Here is a 20,181-nt window from a genome sequence, read left to right as displayed (position 1 = left end):
AACAGCCAGGCATCTTCTTAACACAAGCTGTCTGCATCCCTCACTCGAGAGTCAGCAGCAGACCGTCAGCTCAACTTTATTCCAATAATTTAATAGAAAATTAAAATAATAAATAATATGAAACAGATCAAGATAGCTGAGCTGGTCCAGGTCCAGACCAGCCTAGTACAAAGTTAAGGAGGTAGGGTGAATGGTGAGGCAGGAGGGGCAAAGTACTCTGTTGCAATGGCAGAAAGCAGCGTGGAGTGTGGTTGGTGGTACTGTCTCTTTCTATATGCGTGTTCAATGTATTAACACAAGGGAAAGGGAATCCTGTGTCATCCTCAACCAGATGGTAAGAGAAAGATGGCAGAACAAGGATGTGGAGGAGAGGTGGACACTGGCTTTCTGAAGAGCCCCACCAGAGGGTAATGCTGGAATGTACCGTGTGGTTAGCAGTGAGTGGCAATGACTGGAGAGGGCTCACTGAACATAGCATGCAATGAGGGGACAGAGGGAAGACCCACGACTTGGCCAGCAGAGCCGGGGCAAAGAGACAGAGGGACTAGGTCCCAGAAGCAAGAGGAAAGCAGGGGAAGATCAAGGTCAGTCCTTGAAGACAATCTGTTGGCCGTGAGGACGCTCGTCATGGGTGATATGGCGGCGGACGTGAATCCTCCGGACACGGTGCTCTCGGTTCTCTTCGTCGTCTCCTCGGCCTGCCCCACCACCTCCAGCTGCACCCCCTGTGGCCTCCAGGAGAGCTAGATCTGGGCCACGGGAATTCTCATAAATTAAGATATTCAGTGTCTCTTCGAAGATGCGAGCCTCAGGGAATTCCACCTGCAAAAGGTTAGCAACCCGTAGCTCCTACCTCTGGCCTGGTCCCACAGCATTTCCCCAGTGGCTCCTCTGTGGGCTCTCCTCCAGGCCCTGAAGGCAGTTAGGCTTATTTTCTTTCCTTCACTGGCCAGGCTCTTAGAATGCTTTTCATTTAATAAGTCCTGAGTACCTGCCACTATTCCTGGGTTGTTCTAAGCATCAGGAGTGCAGTACTATAACAAATGCTTGCCCTCAGCATGTTGGAAGTCTAGGGGGGAAACACAGACACATTCTTCCTAATTTCCTACGATACATATTAATTCAGATGATGATATTTTATGCAGAAAGCTGGAAAGGGGGACGTGAATGGTTTTTCTCAAGAGAGTTCCATCTTTCAGTAGGGAATTCAGACAAGGCCTTGCTGGGAATGTGGTGTTTGACCAACCCAAGAGAGGGAGGCAGATCACTAGAGAAAACAAAATGAGGCATGGCAGCAAGACAGGAACTTCTCTCAAATGCCAATCCTGAATGAAGAAGAAAAACAGAGGAAAAAGATGCAGGAAAAGGGGCACTTTGCTGGGCAGTATTGAAAAGGATAGGATGAACCCAGAGTCTCATGCATGCTGGACCAGTTCTACTGCTGAGCTATACACAGACTCTTAATTGTTTATTATTAATTATTTTAAGATAGTCTCACTAGGTTGTCCAAGATGGCCTTGAACTTGTAATCCTCCTGTACAAGGGCAGCCAATACGACTGAGTGAAACTGCCTCCCAGTTATGTGTGATTACAGGTGTATACCACCACACCCTCCTCCTAAGCTACCTCTTCCTATCTTCCTAATAGCAGGGAAAAATACCCTTCTGGAAGATGAAGTATATTTTTTGCCTTTGATCAATGTTTCTTAGTCCTTCCACTAGGTGACAACTACCAGGCTAATATTAGCTAGGGACACTGGAAAAGGCATAGCACTGCTTTGCAGCCAGTATTCTACCCAAGACTACAGCATTCTGTCAGCGAAGGGAGTTTGACAACTTTGTCTGGGACAATTGCATTGAAATTTCATGTGCAAATGTGTCCAAAGAGAAATGATGCTTGGCTTGGGTGTGAAAGCACAAGCTCATTAGCTGTCAGGGAACAGGGAAAGCCTGCCCATCACACACCACCGAGGCTAGGTTTGCACTCTGTTCAACATGCTATGTCTGTGGTGTGGAGTCTGAGGCAGTGCCTAACACAGATTGAGTCCTGAGACAGTTTTAAGTTTTAACTGATTTTTATATGTATGGGTGTTTTGTCTCTATGTTTGCCTGTGCATCATATGCATGCAGTGCCCTGAGGGGCCAGAAGAGGGTGTTAGATCCCCTGGGATTGGAGCTGTGAACCTCCAGGTGTGTGCTGGGAATCAAACCCATGTCCTCTTAAAGAGCAGCTAGTGCTCTTAACCACTGAGCCATCTCTCCAGCCCTGGATACTGTGATATGTTCACTGATGGCTACCACACTCACAGCATAAACTCAGAAGGTCTTGAGGGGTTTGTTTTTGTTTTTTCTTTAATACGGAATTTTACTATGCCATCCTGGCAGGCCCAGAACTACTTCAGAGTGCTGAAGCTGAGGGTATGCATCACTGTGCCTGTCTTGACCTGAGAGGTTTAGAATTCTGGCTGTAAAAGCTGATGCTGAAGGATTGCAAGTTCAAGGCCAGCCTGTACAGCATAGTAAGACTGTCTCAAACAAAACCAAATAACAAAGGGGCTGGGGAAGTGGCTCAGTGGTACAGTACTATGTACTTCCTGAGGTCCTGAGTTCCTTCTGCAATACTGCAAAGACAAAAACGTGTTCTTGGTAATGGACCTTTTGAGGTTCTAAAGTGAACCATGGACTTTTTTTAGGAGATAGCTTTTGAGAGAGGATCTTACTATGCATATAGAATGCTCTTTAACTCATGATTCTCTTTCCTCAGTGTGCTGAGTGCTGGGATCCCATGCACCTTGGACCCAGCTACATGGACCTTCCATACAGAAAAACGCATGCATGCTTCTAAACCTGCATGCTATCCTGAGAACTGCAAACAGCTTTGAACCCTCTCCACTGCCCACATTAAGAATCCTGCTTTAAGGCTGGCCTGTTGCCTCAATAGTTAAGAGCACTTGCTGCTCTGGCAGAGGATTCTGTTTCATTTCCCAGCACCCAAATGATTGCTCACAACCACGTGTAGTTCCAAGGGATCTGATGCCCTCTTCTGCCCTCTACAGGTACCAGCACATATGTGGCATACTTAAGCATACGCAGGCAAAACACTCAGACACATAAAATAATTACAGCTTTTTTTTTTTTTTTTAAGCCACAAACAAGTAAACCATGTTCTTCTTGAGGCCTGGAGACCAACTGATTCCCAGAAACCCCAAACAAAGAAAAGGAAAGCAGAACCTCTCTAATCTAACAGCCTCATTTCATATGAAATGAGGTGACCTTGCCAAACTACATAGCCATGAACTAGAACTCTGGTCCCTGATAACCACCAAAGAGCTTTCCTTTGCCTGACCTGCTGATCTACCTTTATCCAGAGTCCCGACCCTACCTCCCACCCTTCCCTGATCCCCTCTGACCTTGGTCTGCTTTTTCTCCGTAGCATAGACTATAGAGGTGCAGCACACCTCGGCGATTTTTCGGCCCTGCCCGTAGAAAGACCAGCAGCAAATCTCGTCCCCCAGGACATCTTTGAGGAAGAGCAGCCGCCCATGGAAGCGCAGGGCTAGTTTGTCAAACAGCTCAATGTTCTTCAGTAAGTTGTCATCTGAAGTGCTGAGAACCAGGGGCCAGCAGGCCTTAGGTGATTGACTGTTTTCCATCCCTCCACTCCCCCCAGAGGGACCCACATTCCCAGCACTCCAGTCCTGTGCAGAAGGGCACTTCCGACTGTGTAGACCTCATAAAGGAAGCATTTGCAGAGCAAATCACTGCCCAGTGTGGAGGCTCCTGGTGCAGGCTCTCACTAGGCTGTCACCAGGCACCCCAGCACTGCCACATTTTAACTAAGCAACATTAGGCAGGTAACTTTATCCTCTGGTGCCACAGTATCATCTCTAGATGGAGACCAACATGTCCTCAAACCATTGGGAGTGTGGATAACAGACAATATTGAGACCAATTCTCTTGGGAAATAAGGAGCTAGCCTATGCTAACCATTATCACAGGCTTGGCTTGAACCTCATTTACTTATGACAGGTGGCACAGCTGGGATGGGACATTCAACAGGCAGGCATTCTGTAGTCTCTGCATATGACCATAGTCCTCCATGGGACAGCAGAGCTGAGCTAAACCTAGGATTCTTCTGAGCATGAAAACACATGGACACATCCTTGACCCACAGGCTCACCTGGTGTAGGAGTACTTGTTGTTACTGCGGTTGTGCAGAAGCTTTACCACAGGCTGTAGGAGAAGCAGAAGGATGCAGTCAAGAGACAGGGAAACAACAGCAGCCATTACAACCATCCAACCCACAGGTCTCCAGGGCCTCACCTTGGAGGTGCTAGCCAGGACCTGCTGCTCTTCCCGGGGTGATGTCACTGTGGGGATGAGGCATAATGGTGACAGCTTCTCCCTTTTTTGCTGGGGAGGAAGTGGAAGTTGGTTAGCAGTACAAGTGGTGTTCACTCACGCCACTTAATGTAAGCTGCTTGGGGGTTGAAAACACTCTTTGGTGTCGTCAAGGCTCACTAGGATGTGACCATTCCACTCCACTCTGGCCATACCATGCACAGCTAGTGTATAATTTAGCATGCTCATCTAAGAGGTTTATTTGTGTGTGTGTGTGTGTGTGTGTGTGTGTGTGTTGTGTGTTGTGTGTAAAATTAACATGAAAGGCCAAGCATGGCAGCAGGTCCCCAGAGGCCCAGCTACTAGAGACTGAGTATCGCTCGTATCCTCCCCATAACTCTACCCTTACCTACCGACCTGCTGTTCTGTAGGCACCCAGCTGGGCTCTCCCTGACTGTATGGGTCAGCCTGCCAGGACTGTGCTCCACTGAGCTTTGTGCACCTCAGCATGCTGGCCCCCACAGGGCAGTTCCACTCCTGCGCAGTTACATAGCTTCCTTGGGCTCAGAGTATTGGCTCCTTTTCTTCACAGCACTTGAGTCTGTCTGGTTTTGCTATGTACTTCCTGAGGACTGTACAGGTGATGACCAGCATACGTGTGCTGAGTGACTGAGCAGAGTGAAGCTGTTTATCTTTGGAGTGCTGGGAGTTGAACCCAGGACCATGAGGGTATACCAATCAAGTACACTACCACTGACTTATACTCCTCACTATTTTTAAAAATTAAAATTTAATTTTTAAAATACTGAGACAGCCTTAGTAAATTGCTTGAATTTTCAGTCTCTTGTCTCAGCTGCCTTAGTGACACATGCCTCTAATCCCAGCAATGGGAAGCAGATGTAGGCAGATCTATGAATTTGAGACCAGCGTGATCTACATAGTGAGACCTGTCTCAAAAACAAACAAAACAAAGACACAATTCTCCTGTCTCAGCTTCCCAAATGCTGAAATGTACCATTAGAGACATGTTAGAGACATGCCTGTCTCTAAAGGTACAATTCTGAGACAAATTCCAGAAATTGTTTTTGAAAGCTATTATTATTATTTAGTTTTTTAAGACAGATAAGGTTTCTCCATGTAGCCTAGGCTGTCCTAGAACTCACTCTGTAGACCAGGCTGGCCTCAAACTTAGAGATCTGCCTGCCTCTGATTCCCAAGAAATAGGATTAAAGGCGTGTGCCATCATGCCCAGCTAAGAGGCTTATGTGTATTTATGTATGTTTATATGTACATATAAAATTTAAATGGAAGGCCAGGCATGGTAGTTGGTACCCTAAGGCCCAGCTACTAGAGGCTAAGGTAGGAGGGCTGCTTAAACTTGGGACTGTGAGAACAGCCTAGACCTAACTCTCAAAGAAAGTACAGATGAAAAAAAAAAAAAGTCCATCCATAATCCCAGGAGGCAGGAGGTAGACATTGAGCAGAGCCACAGTGCAGGGCTAGCTTGGTCTATATAGAATTTGATGCTATGCAGGACTCTGCATTAAGACTGTCTCAAAACAAAAACAACAAAAAGTCAGGAATGTGTATACCTGTAATGGACACACTTGGGAGGCAGAGGCAAGTGGTCAAGTTTGAAAGCCGATCAGGCTACTTAATAAAACTACCTCAAAACGAACAATCAATCAATCAATCAATCAATCAATGGAAGCATAGACATCTGCAATTACTAAGTCAATTTTGAAGCAGTGAGTCTGTAAGACATAAAGGTACACTAAAAAGGCAAAATAACAAAAACTGTAGTTTAGGTGCAGAGATAAAACAAATTAAAATACAACAGAAAACCAGAAACAAATGGGTGTGGGCATCTGAGAACCGAGGAGTAAGAGCAGGAAGAGCGCAGACCTGTTTATCTATGTTGTGGAACAAAGCTTCATTTACATAAGGTATTTATGATTTCCTTTTCCTGTGGGTCAGGAATTCTTTTTTTTTTTTTTAATTTTATTTATTATATGTAAGTATACTGTAGCTGTCTTCAGACACCCCACAAGAGGGCATCAGATATCATTACAGATGGTTGTTAGCCACCATGTGGTTGCTGGGATTTGAACTCATGACCTCTGGAAGAGCAGTCAGTGCTCTTAACCACTGAGCCATCTCACCAGCCCCAGGAATTCTTTTGAGAGTGGCTTAGGCCCTGTGGCACAGGTTCTCCCATGAAGGCATGCACAGCAGGGGTTACAGGCATTTGAGAGCATTACTGCTTCTTAGGGATCACTTTCTGAGAAATATGGCTGCTATATTTACAAGGCTGTTGCATGAGGGATCTAGCCTTTGCTACCTGGACCTCTCTGTAGATCTGCTTGAGTCTTTATAACACAACAGTTGGTTTCTCCAGAGAAAATATGCAAAAGAGATGGATGATGGACGGCTCCCTGTCTTGTATGACTAGCTTGATCTGCCTTAGTCACTGGGAGCTGTTTCATGGTTGGCTCCATTAATTCACTGCTCCCAAGACTAAGTCTCATCATTACATTGGCAGCTCAAAGCACAGAAAATCTGACCCAGGTTCAGGATGGGATAAGGCCATCTGGGTACAGTCCATCAACATCAGCTCATGAAGGGACTTTTTTTTTTCCTAGCTGAAGAGCTATGAACTACAGGCACATTGTCTCTTCCACTTAACCACTTAGGATGTTCTTGTTCAAAAGGCAGGGAGGGCAAAGACAAGAGGGGGCACGTAGAAGTCACTGGTCCTAAAGTCTGTAACACACTGGGCACCTTTGTTGCCCACCCCTGACTAGCTATGATTCATAGCTCCACTGTCCAGAAGCATCATTCTTTCCTGGGACATATTCATAGTCCTGGCTTCCCCAGCCTACTTCTCACATGTATGAGTTTCAAAGCTCTCTTGTGCTTCAGCTAGGGCTGCTCCTTCAAGTCCCTGCTAATGTCTTAAATGCTTATCGTTGTCTAAGCTTAGGGTTCATGTCGTAAGAGAAAAAAAAATACCTATAACCTCTTTGAAAAGAGCTTCTGACTGCTTTGGGCTTGGAAACAAGCTGCTGAGAGGTCACATCTTAAGTTGCCTTTTTTAAACTTTTATTTTTATTAGACTGTGTCTCAGTGTGAGACCCCTGCCTCTGAGTGCTGGGATTAAGGGTGTGCCACCTTAGGCCTCTTAGAAGAGCTGTTTATTTGGGTGAATGTATAGCAGATCCTGTAATCAAGTTCACAGAAGGATGAGGCTTGTGCTTACAAAGGAAGGACCTTCCTAAACACAGGAGGACTAGTATATAAATGAACGATTCTCTGGGCATCTCTTTGGGGATTTCTGGGGTCCAGACAAAGGACTCTACAATCACATTCTTAAATTATCTTTACATTTTCCTGGGAATGTTCTGTATTTAATCTTTGCATGGAAACCATTTGTTAATTGTATGCATTATCTGGAAAGCTTGGGAATGCAGCTTTGTTACACTGTTTGCTTCTCCCCCCCCCCCTTGGTTTTTCGAGACAGGGCTTCTCTGTGTAGCCCTGGCTGTCCTGGAACTCACTCTGTAGACCAGGCTGGCCTCGAATTCAGAAATCCACCTGCCTCTGCCTCCCAAGTGCTGGGACCAAAAGTGTGCACCACCACTGGTGCACTGGCCACTGTTTGCTTCTTTTTTTTTTTTTTCTTTTAAAGATTTACTTATTTTATTTATATGAGTACACTGTAGCTGTCTTCAGACACACCAGAAGAGGGCATCCAATCTCATTACAGATGGTTGTGAGCCACCATGTGGTTGCTGGGATTTGAACTCAGGACCTCTGGAAGAGCAGTCAGTGCTCTTAACCACTGAGCCATCTCTCCAGCCCCCACTGTTTGCTTCTTTAGCTTACTTTCTTCTCTACCAGTACAAGCAGTGGCTCTGACTGTCCTAGAATTCCCTCTGTAGATCAACCAGGCTGGCAAGGAGCTCACAGAGAAGTCTGTCTGCCCTACTTCCTGAGTCCTTAAAGGGACTAAAGGCATGACATTTTGTGGTTTTTGCATAGAAAAGCCCACACACCAGAATGCACAATTTGTTACCTTTCTTTTAAATTTATTAAATCTCTTCTACTGTTTTGTTTTTCTGAGACAGAGTTTTTCTGTGTAGCCCTGGCTGTCCTGGAACTCACTCTGTAGATCAGTCTGGCCTTAAACTCACAGAAATCCACCTGCCTGTCTCTCAAGTGCTGAGATTAAAGGTGTGTACCACCACTGCCCCACTTATTAAATCTTTTTTTGATCATATTCTTTATCCTCCCCAGGTCTACCTCCCTTCCCACCCAAATTCATGGTTCTCTCCCTCTCCCACCCCCCCTCAAAGGGGGGGGGGTCGCTGGAGTGATGGCTCAGCAGTTAAGGGGAATGCTCTTCCAGAGGACCTGTTCAAATCCGAGCACCCAGATGGCAGTTCACAACTGTCTGTAACTCCAAGATCTGACACTCTCATACAGACATGCATGCAGGCAAAACACCAATGCACATAAAATAAAAGTAAGTAAATTAAAAAAGAAAAAAAGAAAAGAAAACCAAGCTGGGTGGTGGCTGTGCATGCCTTTAATCCAAGCACTTTGGGAGACAGAAACAAGTAGATCTCTCTAACTCTGAGGTCTACAGAGGGAATTCCAGGATAGCCAGGAATACATAGTAAGACCGGGTCTGAATAGAAACAAACAAACAAACAAAAAGGTAAAAAAGAAAAAAAAACAACAACAGTTAAGACAGAAAATAGCAAACCAAAGGCATGGAGTGTGTTTTGTGTTAGCCACCCACTCCTGGACACCTTCAAATGGTTGCTATACCCAGTAATACTCCATTGGAGAACATGGATTTTCCCTTTCCCAGAAGGTATCCACTACAAATAGGTTCTTCCCCTTCTTAGTGCCTGGATTTTCATCTGGTTTGGGCCTGTACTCGTCATAGTCTCTGTGGGTTCTGTTGTATGTGTATCGGTTCTGTTGTGTCTGGAAGTCATAGCACAATGTGTTACCTCTTGATGTAGCAGTCTACATACACAACAACAGTCATTTGTTGTTGCCTTCTTAAATTTCTGAGGCTCAGACCTTCAGACCAGCCCACAGTCTCTCATGAACTAGTTTTAATGATGGCCACAGTTGGTCACACTAGCACATGCTGTCATCCCAGTCTGTAATAAGTGAAAGGAGGAAGAGCCTGAGTTCAAGGCTAGACTGGGGTACATAAGGGAATCTTATCTCAAAACTATAACAATGTAAGATGCTGGCCAGAAGTGCAGCATCTGAATACTTGGCCAGGCCTAGATAAAGTTGGCCCACAGAGTTGGGAGTCAGTTAACAGAAGGCTCCAGATCCTCACCAGGGAGACTTCCCAAGAGCTATCTGGGTTCCTCATACAATGGCTTGCTTACCAGAGTGAGGGGTCCACGAGGCGGAAGCTATTCTTTTTTTATGGCCTAACTTCAAAAGTCACACGTTAGAGTTGATGGTAGTGGTGCATACCTGAGATCTTGGCAGTGGGGAGGTAGAGATAGAAGAATCAGAAGTGCAAAGTCATCGGGCAACTACTTGAGACTGTCTTTCCAGTTACACAATATATCTCTACAATAAGGTTGGGCTATGTCAGTCCTAGTCAGTGTGGGAGGGGACTAAATAAAAGCTAATCCTAAGGGAGGCAAGAATCACCAGTGGCCATTTTGGATACTAGGTAACAAAAACTGTTTAACAGATGGTACCTGGAAAACTAACTTATTCTACGAGGAACAAAAGAAGAGCAAAATCCCTTCATAGTTTACATTTACAAAAGTGGGTTTCACTGAGATTAAAATGTCCATATGAGGGGCTGGAGAGCCAGCTCAAGGGTTAAGAGTACTTGCTGTTCTTGCAGAAGATCTAAGTTTGGTTTCCAGCACCCATAAGGCAGCTTACAACCATTCATAACTCCAGTTCCAGGGGATGTGATGTACCAGGCATGCATGTAGTCTACACAATGCAGGCAAAATAAACACACAGAAATTTTTTTAAAGCACATATATGAAAAGATCTATATGTAAAATTATAAAGCTAATAAAAACAAAGAACAGGAAAAAGCTAAGTAACCCCTCCCCCACTAATGGTTATCTACACTGCTAGGGGACAGTGCTGTTTGACTGCAAGACTCACTCAGTTGAGAGTACAAAGCATGACTTTACAAGTGACCCCATGGAACACTGAAGAAATGCTAAACCTACAATTATCCCATAACCTTAATGAAATTACTGACTCAGGCAAGAATTATCAATTGGTGTGTTGTTGACAGGCAACTACCACTTGCACAATGCCTAAATTAATAGCACACAGATAAATTTATAGCTAGCAACAAGGAAATCTTAAATACAGTGGAGGGAGGACTCAATCTATCATCTGAATTCAGGGACCAAATCTGTGCATTGTTAGTCTGTTAGTCATATTAGCAACATCATGGGTATCTTGATATAATACAGTATGAAATACACTACACCTTCTAGAATATACTCTAACCAATCAAACCTTTACATTTATAGCCAAATTTACAGCAAATCTGGGATCTATCAGGATTTGAACCAAATGACATCAGAACTGAGCAATCAGGAAAGTTTGGTAAGCAGACCATTGTTATAGGGAATATCTTCTAACATCTAAGCTTTATAAGAAAAACAACAAACAAACAAAAAGCCAGGCTGTTTCAGATTAGAAGACACTTGTAGAACATAGCCAGACACAATGTGAACCTCAACTATAAGTGAATGCTCAACACATTTCAGGCAGAACTAGAGAAACTGGAGCATAGGATCTGGATGTTCGAGTAAAATTTTATTGACACAGAAAGATACAAATTATTAACAATGTCAAAAGAAAAGTATACAAAATAGTACATACAACATGGCTCAATTTAATGAGTAGACACACATACACACACACACACACACACACACACACACACACACAAAAATTGCTTTATTTTTTTGGTGACTCATTTCCCAAATTTCTATAGCTGATAATACTGCTCCAAAAATAAGAGGTGATGGGTCTGGAGAGATGGTTCAGTTAATAAGGTACTTGTCATACAATCATGAGGACCTGAGTTCAGATTCCTAGCATCCATATGAAAAGCCCATGACATACATTGCAATCCCATCGCTGAGGAAGTGGAGAAAGGTAGGTCCCTTGAGTTCACTGGCCAGAAAACCTACCCAAGCCAGTGAATTTCAGTTTCAGTGAGACTCTGTCTCAAAAAGTAAGGTGGAAGCTAAACAAACTCTTCTATTTTTAATAATATTGGAGGAGGTGAAGTTTTTTTTTTAAGACTTATTTGTTTATCTTTATTTTATGTATGTGAGTACACTGTAGCTGTCTTCAGACACACCAGAAGAAGGCATCAGATCCCATTACAGATGGTTGTGAGCCACCGTGTGAATTGAACTCAGGACCTCTGGAAGAGCAGGCAGTGTTCTTAACCACTGAGCCATCCCTCCAGCCCCTAAACAAACTCTTTAATCCTAGCACTCGGGAGGCAGAAGCAGATCTCTGTGGATTCACAGCACGTTCAAGGCAAGTAGAACAATAAAGTAAAACCCTGTCTCAAAACAAACAAACCAACCAACCAGAAAGAGCAATGTGGTGGGGTATAACTGGGAGACACTTGATGTTAACCTCTGATCTCTATACACATACGCATACACATGCACATACCCACGTATAACGTTTATACACAAAAGGCTATTTGTAATTTAAAAATTCAAGGATCTTGGGCTAGCAAGATGACACAGCACATAAAGATGCATGTCACCAAGCCTGACAACCTGAGTCTGGTCACAGGGACACACATGTTGAAAGGATAGAACTGACACCCACAAGTTGTTCTCTGACCTCCCACCATTCAAATTATGGGACACACATACCCATGCAGAAATATGAATAAAATATAATAAAAACATTAAACATGCATATACAAATTGCTAGTCCACAGATAAGTGACATTTTAAGAGAAAATACTGACAATATCTAAACCTCATCCTCAAAAGCCAGAAAAAAATTTGAAGATTTTGGTTTTTTGACATGGAATCTCCCTATGTAACTCTTTAAGGAAGGAAGGAAGGAAGGAAGGAAGGGAGGGAGGGAGGGAGGGAGGGAGGGAGGGAGGGAGGGAAGGAGGGAGGGAAGGAAGAAGGAAGGATAGATGGGTGGGTTTCTTTGTATAGCTCTGCCTGTCCTGGAAATTACTCTGTAGACCAGGCTGTCCTGAAATTTGAGATCAGCCTGCCTCTTATCCCCAGGGCTGAGACTAAAGGTATACCACTATGCCTAGTTCCTATGTAACTCTTGCTGGCTTTGAATTGATAATCCTGCTGGCTGCCTCTGCCTGCGGAGTGCTGGGATTAAAGACATGCAGCACCACACCTGGCTGGAAAAGCCAATTTTTTTTTAACAAATGGCTTAGAGGACATGTAATACATGATCTTATGTAACATGGTTTAATTCTCCTAGAAACTAAACTAAAATAGTCAAAGATCTCCTGTTAAACAACATAAGAAACTCAGGAGAAAATCTGGTAAATATGTAAAGCAGTTGCAGAAAGGGACTCTTAAAAAGTCAAGTGAGTATGTATGAGAAAGATGCTCAACCTGATTAAAAATGAGAAGCATGGGAAGTCAAACCCCACACCTATCCACATGGTAAAATTAGAAAGATGGAGGATGGCAAGATTACTGAGAATGCCAGAAGGAGGTTTCTTGTGCATTGCCAGTCAGGAGGACAAAGCAGTGTAACCCTCTGAGAAAACAATCTGACCATATTTACTGAAATCGCATGTATCCATTGGCCTAGTAATTCTCAAGCTACAGTTGTTAAGAAATTCAAATAAGACCAGAAGGGCATATATACAGGATCCCCACAGTAGCACTGTTTGCAGAAGCGGGAAGGAGAAAGCAAACTCCAAACTCAGGAGGATGCATGAATAAGATACGGTGAGAAAACAGCATGGACTCCTGCACTGCAGTCCAGACAGTGTGACTGGATCCTGCAAGAAGTACTGAGTGAAAAAACAGCACCAAGACCCACAGCTAAGCAATGCTGGTGGAAACAATACACACCAAAAGGATACATGCAAGACTGCGTTAGTTCTTCAAGGGAAGAGATGTGATCCAAGGATGTGACAGGATTAGACAGGGGTAGCATCAGGGGAAATGGACAAGGGATTGGGAATAAGTTGGGGAAGAGACACAAAATTGAAAGAGAAAAGATTTGCCTATGCCAGAGATGTTCTGGCATGCCTGAGGACTATGAGGAGCTGCCGCAGGGATGGGGCAGGGGGTTGGGCGAGTCAAGTGGGGAAAGACTGTGAGGTGGAGGGGCATGGGAAGGAAGCACTACACTTGAGAGTCAGATACACTGGAGCAGAAACTGAATTCAATGGCCTTAAAAGCATCCCTAGTGTTTCTTTGTATCTTTGTATGTTAACCAAGGGCACAAAATGTACCAACAAGGCAACAGCAAAATCTCTCCTGACTCAGTGGGTATGCAAGGACAATAGGTCAACTTCAATTACAGAGCAGAGCTAGACATGGGCACCTGTAATCCCAACATTCAGGAGGCTGACACAGGAAGAGCATGAGATCAAGGCCAACCTGGGCTACACAGCTAGACTGTCTCAAAAATATAAGATAAAATAGTCAAACAGGACCTTCCAAGGTCTAGCTCAGGAGCAGCCAAATAGCTCAGAGAGGAAAGGAGGCAGAACCTGACAACCTGAGCTTGATCTCCCCTCCCCAGGTGCCACAAGGTAGGAGAGAATCCATTCTTCAAAGTTGTCCTCTGGCCTCCACACATACATGTGACACATGCCACTCCCCAAAAAATATATGTTAAAAAAGATCTAAGTCAATATTTTAAAAACTGCTGCATGGTAACTCTTTAATGGGTCATAAAATCAGTGTAATGGATCTCAAATATTAGAGGGGAAGAAAGGGGCAAAGAACGCTATATTAAGGGACATTTCATTAACAGCACTCTTTCACTAAATGCTTTGAATTATATAAGGACAAAACACATTTTTTTTCCCTATGGGCTACAGGTAAAAAAATTTGAAAAATATGTATACTATCCAAAAGAATTCTGCCTTTCAGATTTCAAGAGCCAATAATCAGGCCAGTGAGGTGGCTCGATAGCTTGCTACCAAGCCTAGAGGCCTAAATTCAATCCCCAGAAACCATATTATGGTAGGAAGAAGGCATCTGGCATAATTATTGGTTATTGCTGGAGGTAAAGGACCAGGAGGGAGGGAGGGAGTTATCCTCTGACCTTCACATCTGTGCTATGGCTCCTTCTCACTTGTACGCACACCCACATGAAGTGAATGAACACAATAAAAAAAGGTAGACCCAATAAGCATTCCCTGAGAGAAAAGTATTTCACTTTCCACTTAACTTACCATCTACTACTGTGTCATTACAACAACCCTGAACAAGAGAGTTGACTAAAACTTACTACACTGTATTTATTTTTCTTTCTTATCTTTTGGAACCTAAGAACAGAGAACTAGAGTGATTGGCTCAAGGGTACTAGGCACAGCAGAGCCGGCCCAGATCCTAAGGGGATCCTAATGGGATCCCTAGAACCCACAGAAGTACAACACCGAGGTGGGAAGGCCCGGGAAGCCCCAGCTCTGCTGATGGAGCATGGCTCCACTTTATGACACTTTATTTGAGGAAACAGTTTCACCGTTGGGGAAAAAAACCTAAAACTAAAAAATCCTGAGGGTTGGAAGATAGGCATGTGTGCGTGTGCATGCACGTGTGTGCTGCCTCCCAGGACAGGACCAGATCACGGAGGTTATTACATTCCAGCTTAAACTGAGATGTAGTGAGAGCAGGCTGGTAAGATGTCTCAGTGGCCAAACTTGATGACCAGTGAGTGCTCCATCTCCAGAATGTACATGGTAAAAAAACTGGTGGAAAGCTGTCCTGTGACTGACCTCTACAACTGCTTTACTGTAGGGTACACACATGCAAGTGTAATATCAAAAACTTAAATTATATAAATTGAGATCCCCTACTGGCCTAGAAAGCTACTTAAGACTTTTTTTTTGTTTGTTTGTTTTTCGAGACAGGGTTTTTCTGTGTAGCCCTGGCTGTCCTGGAACTCACTCTGTAGACCAGGCTAGCCTTGAACTCTCGAACTCAGAAATCTGCCTGCCTCTGCCTTCCAAGTGCTGGGATTAAAGGCGTGCGCCACCACCACCTGGCAAGAGCAGGCATTTCTAATGGTGACAGTCTGGACACCAGCTAGTATTGAGGCTCTGCCTTAAGCAGCAGAGATGTTGCCGAGGACTGTGTCCTCAAATCCCAAAAGCCTAGGGGTTATGTCTGGTGTAAGCCAGGCTCTCTCTAGGCGACCTCTCTCTTCTGAGAGAGCTAACTATTGGATAGGAGTCCAGGGACCCAGGAGGTGGGGGAGGGGCTCTCACCTGCAGCGCCAGCTGACAGTCTTCAATCAGGCCCTGTACCAGGTAGTATCTGGCTTCACCTAGCAGCTCCCCGAGTTCTCTGGTACTCTCAGGTAGTGGCACTGACCCGTCCCGCAGGTAGTTGAGAATTGTACCAAAGTGGCGGCCACTCCGGTCAATCAGCACCCAACCTGGTGGGGTGGGAAAAGGCAAAAGGAAGGATGGCTTGCTGGGGGCACTGGGGCTAATACATTTTCAGAAAACTGATTCCATAAAAAAACCTATATATGCTCAGTGGCCCCCCCCTTTAATCTCAGTATTTAGGAGTCAGAGGCAGGTAGATCTCTGTGAGTTCAAGACCAGCCTGGTCTACAGCCTGGTCTACATAGTGAGTTCCAGGACAGCAAAGGCTACATGGAGAAACCCTGTGGGGGCATGGAGGCAACAACAATGACAACAAAAAACCTCAATACTTATCTGTTTCAGCCCTCTGCCATATTCAAAAACTGTTTCAAACATCTCCAGTGTATCATACATACACCTGCCCCAGAAACAGCTCCTCCCAAATCTGCTGGATAGTCAGAAGGCTCTCACCACAGGAAAGTTGTTTTTAAGTCAGGATCTCATTATGTAGTCCAAGGGGCCACCAAGCCCAGCTTACTAAGGGGAAATTCTTACCGAATTACCTTATCAATAAATTTAATTCCTTGTATTAATTTTAACCATCTCATTTAATGAAAATGCCCACTTCAAGTTTCCAGTTCACAACAATAAAGTGGGAACAATATTACTTGGAATACCAAGAACTTACTCTGTGATTGCATGAAATTTTCTTGCTTACTGGTCATTCCTACTCAATGACCTCCCCAATCGCCCCGAAGGGGGTGGGGCTAACTCCTTAAGAGTCATCAGATCCCTTTACCAAGCTTTCTCTAGCACTAATTGATACTTCACAATACTTACCAAATAAGTGAACTTTCATCTTCAGTATTGAAAGTTGAACTTCACCTCCTAAGTGCTTGCTTTCATCTTTGTTAAACCCTTCTCTTTAAAGCTACTCTACAGTAAGTGGGTCCTAAATTTAAAGGCAACACTCCAAGAAGGTTAAAGTTCACCTGTCAAGAAGAGCTGTGCCATTCACTCAGACCCCTGGCAAACTCAGAACAGTTCTCTCTTTCTACATATATGCATTCATAGATAATTCCTAGAGAGTGCAGGCACTTGTGTTAGAGACAGACCACATCTTTCATTTCTCGAGGCTACCTGGGGCAGTTCTACCGCAGAGAGGCAAACAAAAGGCTGGGCAGTGGGAAGTGGTAAAGGTTGTTTGAGGGGTGCAGCTTGCAGTAGGACTGATTCCTTGGCTTTTTGAACTAAGGGAAGAGGAGCAGATAATCGGCAGTGGAGCGCTTGGCAGATGTTGCTGCTGGAAGTAAAGGACTGGGGAGACAGATTTTGAATTAGGAAAAGACAAGATGGGACGAGGGACCCGGGAATGAATTGGGGGCTGGAGGGCAGCACGTGGACCGGCGGCACGCATACCTCCGGCGTCTGTGAGCACTTCCACGCGGCCGCTGAACATGGCCTTGAGCATGGTGTCCTGCCCCGTGAGGGTGCGCAACGTGGTGTAGTGCAGCGAGCCGCCCACGTTCAGCTTCACATACTTGCTGTTCGGGGTCAGGGGCTTCATACTGTACGAGGGGGAGCCAGGCTCAACACCCGAGGGGCTAGGGGACTCCAGGCATTCGGCCGCAGCCGCCGCCGGGCCAGAGGCCTCGGCCGACATGCCAGGGAGCGGACGCGGGTGGCAGTCGAAAGCTCTCTCCGCGTCCCGGACCGGTTCCCTGAGACCCCGCGACTCCAGCGCGGGCGCCCGACCGCTCGGCGCACACGCCCACTCGCCGCCGCTACTCTGCGACGTCCACCAGCCGCCCCATCGCGCGCTCTCTCCACCCGGAAGCCGGCGCGCGGAGCTGCGCAGGCGCAGTCGGGCCGGGTGGGAGAGAGGCGCGTCTCGGGGGCGGAGCCAAGAGCTGGGGCGTGCGCAGTCGGCGGCGCCGTTACAGTCCAGCTTTCGGGTTGGGGGTGTGGTGTTCTGGGGCGAGTCGGGAACCAGGATGAAGAGAGCGTCCAAGGTCCCTTTGCCCCTTGTTATTGTGGTCGAAGAGGACCGCAGCCCGTGACGGTTTCAGGAGGGCTTTATTCGCGTGAAAGGAAACAGGCGCAAAGGCTGGAGGTTGAACATGGATTTCCTAGCCCGGCCCAGTGCACTTGACAGACTGTACGAAAGAACAGTCAACAAAAAAAGAAAGTTCTCCAGTGAGGCCGTAGGGTTTCCAGAGGACTCACAGGTTAGAAGCCTAAGGGAGGTGATAATGAAAAGTAGCGCCTGTGTAGAGGTAGGATGCAGAGAGTTCCCTGTAGGGAGGAGGGTAGAGACTTGAATTACGAATAACTAATTTTAGCCCTGGAGGCTGAGGCAGGAAGTTCTAGGCGATCCTGGCCTATACAGTCTTATGTATCTCAGAGCAAAAGGAGAACCATTAGGAACGTGGCGATTGTAAGAATAAGACTGGACAAGCTAGCCAGGCGGTGGTGGCGCATGCCTTTAATCCCAGCACTTGGGAGGCAGAGGCAGGTGAATTTCTGAGTTCGAGGCCAGCCAGGGCTACACAGAGAAACCCTGCCTCGAAAAACAAAACAAAACAAAAAAAGACTGGACAAGCTAGTGAAGCTCTTAAAATCCTAGCTGTCATGAGACCTTCCATGGAACCCCAAAAGAGAAGAAAGAAGGTAGAGGGCACTGTGAACAAAAGGTCTTTCATTTTTAAGTCAGTTTAGAAGCTGATACTTGAGGTATTTAACTGCCCTAATGTCTAGAAAGGATATTTGCTTGGATGGAAAACTAAAGTCAACCCAGGCAGTGATGGCTCACACCTTTAATCCCAGCATTCAGGAGGCAGAAGCAGGTGGCTCTCTGAGTTCAAGGCCAACCTTAGTCTCCATAGAGAAACCCTCTCCCAAAAGAGAGTTTTAACCCCGTCACCAGCTAACTGGAAGATCTGGTCAAAGCTCCCCTTTCTGGGTCTGGTTGGTTCTTTTACTGCTTAGTCAGGGTTTGCAAATCTAGTGTTTGCTGTGGAGAGGTAGAGGTGTAGAGAAGCAAAGTGGACCTGTTAGAAGATATTAGAGAGAAATGTGTCCAGTAATGAAGAGACTCGTGTTTTGCCAAAAGGGGTTGCCAATCCTGCTTCCACCACCACCCCCTGGCCCCCATCAAGTGTAGCAGTGAAAAAGAAAAAGTGGTTCCTGACTGGAACTTGCACTTTCCTCCCTGAAGCCTTGCTGCTGCCAGGAACTGGCCTGGCACCGGCAATGAGGCTGTAGTGGTGTCTTGTTCAGCCCAGTTTTACAAAACACCAATTTCAGACAAATTCACACTCTGGTGGATAAGAAGCCTATTCCATAATCATATCTGAACACAAAATGACCAAATATAACCATCTCCTACAAATGCTAATTCTTTACTGTAAAAGGCATGGGGGAGGGGTCTTTGTGCTCACAGATAAATGCTAGGAGAATCTGTAATGGTAAGCACACAAGGTTGTTCCTTCAAGGGAAGGAATGCTATACCTTCCAGAAGGCTGGAAGCAGGTGTTAACTAACCTGGTGACCTTGGCTCTATGTGTTTGGCTAGAGACTTCCAGCACCTGATCCTCCCCTAAAGAGAGTTGTAAATTTGTTTTTCCCCAGTCAGTCTTTTAAAACTATCTTTGTGGAACTTGCAGAGTTTTGATGTAGTTGCATCTGACCTGTATTTGGTTTTCTTTGTTCCTCGAAGAGATTTGGGTATACTTTTTTTTTTTTGACACAAATTTGAGTTAATTATCACCAGAATAAGTTTTCACCAATTGTGATGGGATTAAATATGGATAAAATAAACTAATTGGGGTCAGACTTTGGAAGTTTGAATGAACACTGGCTACTGAGTCGAGCCCTGCTGAACTGAAGGCAGATGAAGGTTTTAGAGCCCCCTGTGCTCTACACATACTGTTTTAGCCCTGACTCGTTCCTTTCATCTTGTAGATAATATTGAGGGGGAAGTGGGTTGTTTCACGTATGCCAGACTAGCTTCAAACTTTGATAGACAGCCAAAGACACCTTCCATAGATCCATTCTTAAGGGTTTTTGTTGTTGTTGTTATTTGGTTAGTTGGTTGGTTGGTTTGGTTTGGTTTGGTTTGGTTTAAAAAATTAATTCTAAGCTTTGGTCTTATAAAAATTAAACCTGAACAAAAATCCTTCTACTGAGACAGTTATAATCCTACTAATAAAATCTATACCGAACTTGCCAGGGTGACACAAACCTTTAGAT

General features: G+C 45.1%; 1 protein-coding gene across 2 annotated transcripts; it reads right to left on the bottom strand.

The window, feature by feature from the left end:
- Positions 1–17: 17 nt before the first annotated feature.
- Positions 18–17,776, bottom strand: Kctd13 (potassium channel tetramerization domain containing 13). Of its 2 annotated transcripts, XM_028775179.1 has the most exons (6): positions 17,350–17,776; positions 15,829–15,998; positions 4,323–4,412; positions 4,180–4,232; positions 3,410–3,605; positions 18–822 (listed from the first exon to the last, which is right to left on the bottom strand). In XM_028775179.1, exons 1-6 carry the CDS (start codon positions 17,591–17,593, stop codon positions 586–588), a joined length of 990 nt encoding a protein of 329 aa, XP_028631012.1. In that variant the 5' UTR covers positions 17,594–17,776; the 3' UTR covers positions 18–585. The 2 variants fall into 2 exon arrangements, with proteins under 2 accessions (XP_028631012.1, XP_028631014.1); XM_028775181.1 differs by lacking the exon at positions 4,323–4,412 and having other exon boundaries at positions 17,350–17,600.
- Positions 17,777–20,181: the final 2,405 nt, after the last annotated feature.

This window comes from Grammomys surdaster, unplaced genomic scaffold (genome assembly GCF_004785775.1).
Source record: "Grammomys surdaster isolate TR1022 unplaced genomic scaffold, NIH_TR_1.0 253, whole genome shotgun sequence".
Classification (NCBI taxonomy): domain Eukaryota; kingdom Metazoa; phylum Chordata; class Mammalia; order Rodentia; family Muridae; genus Grammomys; species Grammomys surdaster.
This window is presented reverse-complemented; position numbering and strand designations above follow the sequence as displayed.

Excerpts from the sequence above, each read along its gene's own strand:
- Kctd13 (XM_028775179.1), bottom strand. The coding sequence starts at position 17,593 with ATGTCGGCCGAGGCCTCTGGCCCGGCGGCGGCTGCGGCCGAATGCCTG. Across the intron at positions 4,233-4,322 it reads TCCTGGCTAGCACCTCCAAG|CCTGTGGTAAAGCTTCTGCA; the intron begins GTGAGGCCCTGG and ends CTTCTCCTACAG. Across the intron at positions 3,606-4,179 it reads AACAAGTACTCCTACACCAG|CACTTCAGATGACAACTTAC; the intron begins GTGAGCCTGTGG and ends CCTGGTTCTCAG.